Genomic DNA, 8,653 nt, shown 5'->3' on the forward strand with positions numbered 1-8,653 from the left:
TTATTTTGATTTTTGCTGTGGTTGGATTGTTGTTCTTTAGTCTCTGTGTTAACTCACTGGTGTGCTGTGTTTCCTGTCTTTTCTAGGCGGACCTTTCTGTTAACTGTGTCTTTCGGGGCGCTGAAGGTTTTCATTGGTGGACTCCAGCTGCCTATCTTTGTTTCTCTTGTCCGTGCTTTGAGGGGGTCATAAAGTTATAAGTTTCCCTCTGGGCTGGGGAGGGCTAACATGAAAAGAGCAGGCCTGTCTCCTCAACTTCTAATTGCTCTGGGCTTCCAGACCCTGTATTATTAGCCTGTCTCCATGGTCTCTCACCGGCCTCAAGGGCTGGAAAGGGTGTAGATTATTTTAGATCTCTAAAGAAATCAGCCATCAGAGTCAGACCTTTAGGTTATGGGAGTACAGCTGGGGTTCCTGGGAGTCCAGCTCAGCTTTGGGTGGGAGTTCTCTAATCGGATCCAGACCTTATATCACAGCGCAGGGCTGCAGAATCACTCTACAGAAGCACCTTTAGGTAGAAGAGGGGCACACCGTAGGGATCCGGCATGGACAGCTGCGGGCTGGGCCACCTGAGGATATCTGAGTATGATACTTGGAATTCGAACTCCGGACATCAGGACGCCCGCCCACTGTGTTGACCTGGCTGGCTCTGATTCTGGGAACCCAATCCTTGGGACTGTAAAGCCATTTTCCATTTTCTAGCCCCACCACCCTGGCCCCGGGGCACAGAGGCTTGAGTGAGGACGGAGGAGAGGCCCGAGGCGGTTCTTGCGGGTGGCACAGCCAAGCGGGTGACCCTGAGTGGGGGCGCGGCCCTCCCTGAGCGCCAGGAGGCCTCCTGGCAGTTCTTTAGGCGGAATGAATGTGCGCAGTGCCCGGAGTAAGCTAGGATGAGGCAGTGATTATATTTAAATTTGCTATAATTGATTTGGGGAAGAGCTACTGTGACAAGAACGAATTGATCATTAAATTTATTAGCGAGATAAATTCCACTGCGATTAAGCTGCTGGCTTGAGACACTGAGGCCGCCGGCGGATCTGCGCGCCAAACTAGAGTCTTGCTGCCCTGCTGTACCCGAGTGCGGAGAAACTGAAGGGGGTGGTCTTTGTGGTTGTTTCTTCCTCCAGCGTTCCGCTGGCCTTTGTTCCAGGGGAGCGTCTCTCTCTTGGAGTGGGGGCACCCAGAGTTCCCAGGTCGGTTGTTACCCTTCCATCCCAGGTCCAGGCCTCCCTTTTCTGTTTACCCAGTGTTTAGGGCTCCGAGGCTCTGAGACTGGGATGGCCATCCTCACAGGGAAAATAACCCCCAGATGTGGAGCAAACCTGCGAAGAGATTGCTTCGGGCTGACCCTCGCCAATGTGTTAGAAATTAAAAAGAGATACATACATCCTTTTTAAAAGGCGGAAAGAAAAAGCATCTGCCTTTTTTCTCTCTCTTTCATTCGCTCCTCTCAGATTTTCCTATTCCCTTTCCTCCAGCCCTTTACTTTCCCCGCCCTGCAAACCCAGTTTCGCCCCCAAAGAGCCTTTGGATCTGAAGGCTTCTGGGATTCCGGTCGATCGCGCGCATGGCGCTCAGCAGCTGCCCTGCCTGGCTTCCATCCCCACGCCCCGCTTGGGCCGGCTTGGATTTTACGGAAGGAGCCCGGGGTGATAATGAGCTGCCAGGAGGATATTAATCTGGCTCGGCTCTGAGATGGAGGAGTGCCCCGCTGGCCCCGCTGTAATCACCCAAATGAAACTCCAGGCCCCTCTGAACTCTCATCAGCTGGGAGGGAGGGCGGGCGGGCAGAAGCAAGGGGAGGGGGCTGCTCGCCTTCACCCAGGTGTGGGAGAGAAAGTGACCGACAGGCGGCAGACACAAGAAAGGGTGAGCGTCCCCTCTACATCTGGTCTTAGTAGAAAACTGGCCGCCAAGACAGCCAAGCGGGAATGGAGAGCAGGGGACGAAGCAGACCCGGAGGACCCAGTATTCCCAGGCCAGAGTCAGAATGCAGAGGCCCAGTGCGCCTAGGGCCGGGCCCGCCCGGCATGTGGGCCGCACATGGTCTAGGGGTTGAATGATTGATGGCGTTCGCTGCGGAGGTTTATTAACCCAGAGCCATTGCAGCCCTGGCACAGAGCATTCTTGCTGCCCGCCGCCGCTTCCTCTCAGAAGACATTTGCACAGATCCAACAAAATCGTTCCTGGCTAGCACAAGGGACATTGTGCTGGCGGAGGGGCCCTGGTCAAAAGGAGAATGCGCTGCATGGCGCCATTAAGCACTTTTCCGGGAAATGTGCTTGCTTAGCCCCTGCGGTCTCTAGGACCCCAAATGCCACTAACACCTAGTTGTTGGCAGCTTATTCTCCGAAACGTTTAAATACTAGATTCCCGTGCCAATGAAGCTAAAAGATCCAGCAAGTAAATGGGAAATAAACAGTGTCCAAAATCACTCGGCTAAGAGTCACGAACAGCTCAGGGTTGAAGCCAGGCACTCGGGTTTGCTCTGACACCTGGCCTCTGGTATTTTTAGCCACACTTCACACCTGCGCCCCCACCGCCTCCTGCACCTTCAGCCTCCGGAGTCAGGTTCGGTCTTGGGGACCCAGGCGTGGAGGTGGTCCTGACACCCATTCCGACTTCCACCCTTTTCTGACAATCACGAAGTAGACACCCTGACCATCATCCCGACAACCAAAACAGCCAGACCCCACAAGATTTGCACTTCCTGGGCTGGTGATGTGGACCAGTGGCAGAGCACTTGCTTAGCTTGCCCAAGGTCCTGGGTTCAATCCCCCTCCTTCCAAAATTAAAGTTCTTTTTTTTTTCCACTCTCATCCAGTACAAAACCAATTTATTTTACATTCCATCTCCACCCTGGGGAACGGGGAAGCTAAATAATAATTTAGCATGCATAAGTAGACGTTTCTTTCTTTATATATAAATACAATATACAAAAATACACTACCATTCTGAGATTTTTCAGCAGTCTGAATGCTCATAACATCCACCCCCCCCCCCCATACATAGGCATAAAACCTTTTTTCTGTTTTCAATTCTCAGCAGAATGGTGTCTCCAAAGGAGGTTTCAAGTTTCTAGGTCACTTAACACTGTAGTTTTCCCTTCTCCGATGAGGGAAGAGGCAGGCAGAAACCACTCCTAGAAGGGGGTCAGTTCTTCTCACAAACACCTCCGGCCAACACAACCCGAAATTAAATTTAAAAGAATGAAAGTTCACCTTGGAGCTCTCCTTCTCTTTGTTCTCTCTCTCTCTCTCTCTCTCTCCTCTCTCTCTCTCTCTCTCTCTCTCTCTCTCTCTCTCTCTCTCTCTCTCTCTCTCTCTCTCTCTCTCTCTCTCTTTCTCTTGCTGTTCTTCGAGGGCCCAAATAGGATCCCCCACCCCAGCCCGCACCTGGATGCATGGTCCGGGGAGAGGCTGCCAGACTGGCTGCAGGCCACAGGATGGGGTTGGAAACCCCGCAGCCGGGTGGCCGTCGTGCGCGTCCCTGCTGCCGAGCTTGAGGCAACTACTGGGGCGGAGGTTGGTGCCCCGGTCCGCCCGGCCTTGGGGGAGGCGAGTCGTCCTCGGATGAGCAGTCAGACGAGGCGGCGTGGGCACCCGCGCCATTGCTGTAGGGGAAGTGGTCGTCCTCATCCTCATCCTCATCCTCATCCAGGTCACTGTCTCGCAAGTCCCGCAGGCGACGGCCGCTGGCTTTGTCCCCGGACACCGGCGGCCCCAGCAGCTCTTCCTCGGCCTTCTCCTCAGCGCAACCTTTGCCGGCGCCCCCGCCGCCGCCCTTTTGCTTCTCTGCCTCTTGAGCAGCCTGTTCCTTGGCCTTTTTGCTGCGTTTCCATTTCATTCGGCGGTTCTGGAACCAAATCTTCACCTGCAGGCACAAGTGAGCGTAAGAAATCCGCCACCTGCATTCCCCAAGAATCCAGAGGGTGTGAGCACTAGGGACCCCTGCCCCCTCGGCCCCACCCTAACCCTAGAAGGGGCTTCGCTAGAGGACTGAGAAGCTGACTGGGCAGCGGCTTCTCAATTCCCTGGCCCCTACATCCACTCTACTCATCAGTAACCCCATAGCTGGGCGTGGTACCCCCAACTCCCCAGCTGGGAGTGTTTACTCCATGCCCTTGGTCTACCGAAGCCCCAAGGCAGCTGGCAGGTCTCTAAACTCTCAAGTCCGCACCTTTCTAGAAAAAGAACCTCCTAGAATGTGGCCTGAGGGACACCTTCTCCAGAATAGAGAATACAGATTCTCGGTCTGTACCCCGACCTATTGAGTCAAACCTCCAGCGCGGAAACGCTCTGGGTCTTCCTAGAACCTTGCCCACTGAGAATTAATACCCAACCTAAAGGTCAAGAGGCTGGGACCCAGTTCCCCAAATCAGTACCCGCCTGGGCGGTTTCGAGGGACTGGCTGACCGGGGGCGGGGTATCAGGTGCGCACCTGGGTCTCTGTGAGCATGAGCGAGGTGGCCACCTCAAACCGCTTGGGCCTCGACAGGTACTTGTTGAGCTTGAACTGGTGTTCCAGCTCCAACAGCTGCTGGCTGGTGAAGGCGGTGCGAGGCCTTCGGCACTTCCCCAAGAGGTTCGACTGCGCCTGGGCTGTGGACCAAAAGGGCGAGAGGCCTTTGTAGGCTTGTCCACTGCCCCGGTTCCAGCCATTGCTGCCCTTGCCCCCCCCCTCCCCCAAGGTCCAGCCTCCAGCGCCCACCCTGCAGACGTGGGTTTCTTTTCAACATCAGTGCCTACTCCCCACGGACCGGAGAACCCACATCTCAGACACCAAGCAAAAGAGGAGGGCTTGTCTCAATAGACAATCTTATCATTTGAGGGTCACGATTAAATAGGGTCTGTTGCCTGCTCTCAGTGGCCACCTGTATGAACACTGGTAGGAAGAGGGTTGATCTAAAAGCTTGGGAAGCCGGGCTGGATCAGCAAGAGACCAAAGCGGCCCCTCGTTCTCCTGGAGGGCCTTCCTCCACCTCAACCTAGAAAAGCACCCATGCTTTTGGTTCCGCCACCATCTTAAAGCAGAAGAGCAGAAAAGCCGCCTGGGGGGGGGGCGGGGAGAGAGAGAGAGAGAGAGAGAGAGAGAGAGAGAGAGAGAGAGAGAGAGAGAGAGAGAACAAGAGAGAGAACAGAAGCTGGAGCCTAAATAAGCATATTTATCAAGGTGTCTCCAAGTCTGTCTTGACAAGCTCCCTTCTCCCCCTAGAGCAGAGGGCACAGGGACTGGAAGCCTGTTCCTACGATTCTCATTACTCAAATTAAAGGCCGAGCTGTGAGTGGATCTGGCTTTCGGTGTGTTCCAGGAGATCTGTCCTTTATTTACATAATTTCGCACGGTTACATCACAGAGAATTTTATGACCTCAAAACGAGACTTCCCTTGATTTCCCAGGAGTCCAAAGAGTGTTAGACAATAAAAGAAAGAAAGCAAAGGAAAGAAAGAGGCCAGCCCCTGGCTGGGATGAGCTCAGGCTCCCCTGGGATGGGCAATTTGCTTTATAGGAAGGTCCACGCCCCCCTGCTTTAGTTAAACAAGGCTACGAATTCCCAACTTGACAATACATTAGAACTCTAATTAAAACACTGGCTCGGAAGGGATCATTGGGAAATGCCATCCAATGGGTAGAAACAACCAATTAAAGAAAATCAAGTCTGTTTTCCCAGGTGAGAGGGTAGTCCCAGGAATAGAACACTCAGCCACCCTCTGCTGCATTCCTTAGTGCCGGGCAGGGTCTAGGGTTTGGAGTCTTTTCTCGATGTAGAACAGGCCATACTTTTAATGCAGCCACCATGAGACACTATGGGCTGGGTGTGCTGGCAAAGGGGTCCCACTTGCAGGGATTTGGAGTGATCGTGGGCTCCACAAAAACATCCTTTTCCCCCCAGAGAGCACTTGGGTCGTCAGGAAACCCAAAGCCATAGAGGTCTGTTGGTGGTGTGACCAGTGACCAGCTCCTCTCTGGGCACCTATGCATCCCAAGCCTAGGAGGTGCGGCCATAGTGGACATTTATGGGTAGGTTTCCATCTGAAGGGGTTTGCTGGGCTCCTCACCCAGGCTTAGATCCTGCCCAGGACTTACTGGATAGGGACAAAGTCAGAGACTGAGCTGCAGCCCCCCAACTGAGGTTAATGGAAGCCTTTCCCCTTTGCTGAGATCAACAAGGCTGGCCTTCTTGGAGCCAAGCTGGGAAAAGCCTGGGTGGCTGTGAGCAAACAAGTGCGCTGGCTGGGATTCTCTCACCACCTTGCTACTTCTGCAGTTCTCTGGGGTCCTCGCTTTCTCTGTTTAGTCACAACCACTGCCGCTAGCAGAGGAATCTGAATTCTGGCAAGTGTTTATTTCTGTTTTCTTTTTTGCTTTTTTTCCCTCCAGTGCCTGCATCTCCGCAGTCTAAACAAACCCACTCAGACGGAAACAATGGGGTCTCTTTGTTTGGGTGTTGGGCGGCTGACAGGGGAAAGTCATATACATCTTCTGTTCTGGCCGGAATGGAAAGGCAGCTTGCCCCGACCCATGTGGGGCACAGGGTAAGAGTCAGAGCCAGGGTGCCCTACATAGATGCAAATGCACCGTGTGCCAGGGAAGTCTGAAATGGCCCCTGAAAGGCTGTCCTTCTTGGGTGGCAGAGAAGATGCAGCAGGCTGGGCCTTCTTTGCTCCCACCTTGGACAGGAGCTCCCAAAGGTGCTGGGAACCTGGAATTCCAGGAAGACACTTGCTATGTAGAGTCCCTGCGACCTTCTGTTCAAAACAGACCTCTTGGACATTGTATACAGGAACCCCCAACACACACACACACACACACACACACACACACACACACACACACACACACACACACACACACACCCCCCTTGGCCCTTCAGAGGAAGGCAGAGTCCTGACAAGGACCAGAAAAGAGCTTGGGCCCTGGCCTTGTAGCCCTGATACTTCAGGAGTCCATGGTCTCCTTAGCTACTTCTGGACCCGGTGATGTGTCTCTTCGTAGCCCATTATGGAGCCCCTGGCCAAGTTCATGTTCCCCATGCTAAGCCCCAGGTTTCAGTGACCCTAAAACCTTCCCCATTCGAGGCCCTCTTTGGCTAGCCTTCCCACGCACTTCCTTCTCCAACCTGCAAGTTAATCATTAGGTTTCAGCCTCACACCTCTAACCTCCCTGGTCCATTAAGAGAGAAAGAGAAAGCAAGGCCTGAGCGTGGCCATTTTAATAATTCTCTGCTCCTCTCACGCCGCGCGGCCCACGCGAGGCCTCACAGGCCCGGGGATGAGCTGTGGCGGCTTCGATGCGCTTGCATAGCTCACGGAGAGCCGAGGCAGAAAGGAAGGGGGTGCGAGAGAGGTGCTGCGCAGGTACTCACAGCTGAAGTCCGGCATCTTGGGCAGGATCATGCCCGCGGTGGACGCGCGAAGCCACTGGTCCAGCTGGAAGGTGCCTGCACCCAGCTTGATGGGGTCGGCAGGGTGAGCGGGGTGCGCGCCCTGCACCTGAGGGTAGGAGTAGGAAAGCGCAGGGTGCTGGCCCGCCAGCGCAGCCGCCGCTGCTGCCGCCGAGTAACCGTAGACCGGGTGACCGTAAAGAGCCGCTTGTGCTGGGAGGCCAGCGCCGCCCTGCGCGCCCCCCGGGTGCAGCCCCAGTGCCAGGCCGCCGGCAGCGGCAGCAGCCGCAGCGGCAGCGGCGGCGGCGGCGGCACCCGGGTGCGCGTGGTGGTGGGGAGTGCCCGGCCCACCCGCCGCGCCGCCGCCTCCTCCGGCGCCCAGGAATCCGGGCTTGGGCAGCAGAGCGCAGTGCGCAGCCAGCAAGCGCGGGGGCGACGGGCTCTCAGCCCGCAGGCGGTCTCCCGGCGCTGCAGTGGCCTCCGAGGACACTGGGCTGCAGCTGCGGCTTGCCCCGCTACTGGTCCCCCCGCCACCGCTGCCGCCTCGACCGGGGCCAGATGCTGTGGCCGCCAGCGAAGTGACCAAGGCCAGCGGCGCGCTTTGAGTGGAGGCGGCTCGCGGGGGATCCACCGCCAGCAGGGCGTCGATGCGGAAATTTTTGGATTTTTCCATCGGCTCGTTTGGGGCTGACGATCAGTGTCCAGGGGTGGGCGACGCGGTCGTGTATGGGCTTGCAGAGACTGAATGTGGCGGTGGCCAGCCCTAGGGCTCGGTATTGTTACTGCGATTATTTGCCAATAATCAAAGTCGCAGCCGTAAACTCAGCCGAGAGCGACCATGATCCAGACGCCTCCTCCTTGTGGTCCTCGGGGCGACTGCGCTCCACTCGCTGGTACAAACTCCCACGCGAGCGCTCCTGCGAGTTTGGATTGGGGAGGCCGGCTCTCTGCTCTCCAGCGCTCAAGCGACCGCGCCGAGGCCGCTGGCGCCTTGGTGGGGACCCGCGCCCCTCCGCACACTTGAAGCTCAGCGCGGTCTGGGATTGGCGCGCGCAGCGGGGGCCCGGGGAGGGGTGTCCGTCCGGCGATTGGCCGAGGGGCGCACCTGTCACGGTCCAGTTTGCCTGCCGCCCCGCCCCTGCGCCCCCAGGTCCTAAGTAGCGGGTGGTGAGCTGCAGTGGTGGGGAAGAGAAGATGGGTAAAAGAGTTTGGAGGCTGAATACAGGCCTGCCGCTCCGTTGGTGCTGAGTAGGTGGCGGGCGCTGGTAA

The 8,653-nt window shown here is 56.2% G+C and overlaps 1 protein-coding gene across 1 annotated transcript; it reads right to left on the minus strand.

Moving 5' to 3' along the window:
* Positions 1-3,510: 3,510 nt before the first annotated feature.
* Mnx1 (motor neuron and pancreas homeobox 1) lies at positions 3,511-8,057 on the minus strand. The gene is made up of 3 exons (XM_052719110.1): positions 7,367-8,057; positions 4,441-4,601; positions 3,511-3,873 (listed from the first exon to the last, which is right to left on the minus strand). The coding sequence occupies exons 1-3, from the start codon at positions 8,055-8,057 to the stop codon at positions 3,511-3,513; spliced, it is 1,215 nt and encodes a 404-aa protein (XP_052575070.1).
* Positions 8,058-8,653: the final 596 nt, after the last annotated feature.

The sequence above is a fragment of the Peromyscus californicus genome, unplaced genomic scaffold, assembly GCF_007827085.1.
Source record: "Peromyscus californicus insignis strain IS unplaced genomic scaffold, ASM782708v3 Scaffold_6__1_contigs__length_162567912, whole genome shotgun sequence".
Lineage (NCBI taxonomy): Eukaryota > Metazoa > Chordata > Mammalia > Rodentia > Cricetidae > Peromyscus > Peromyscus californicus.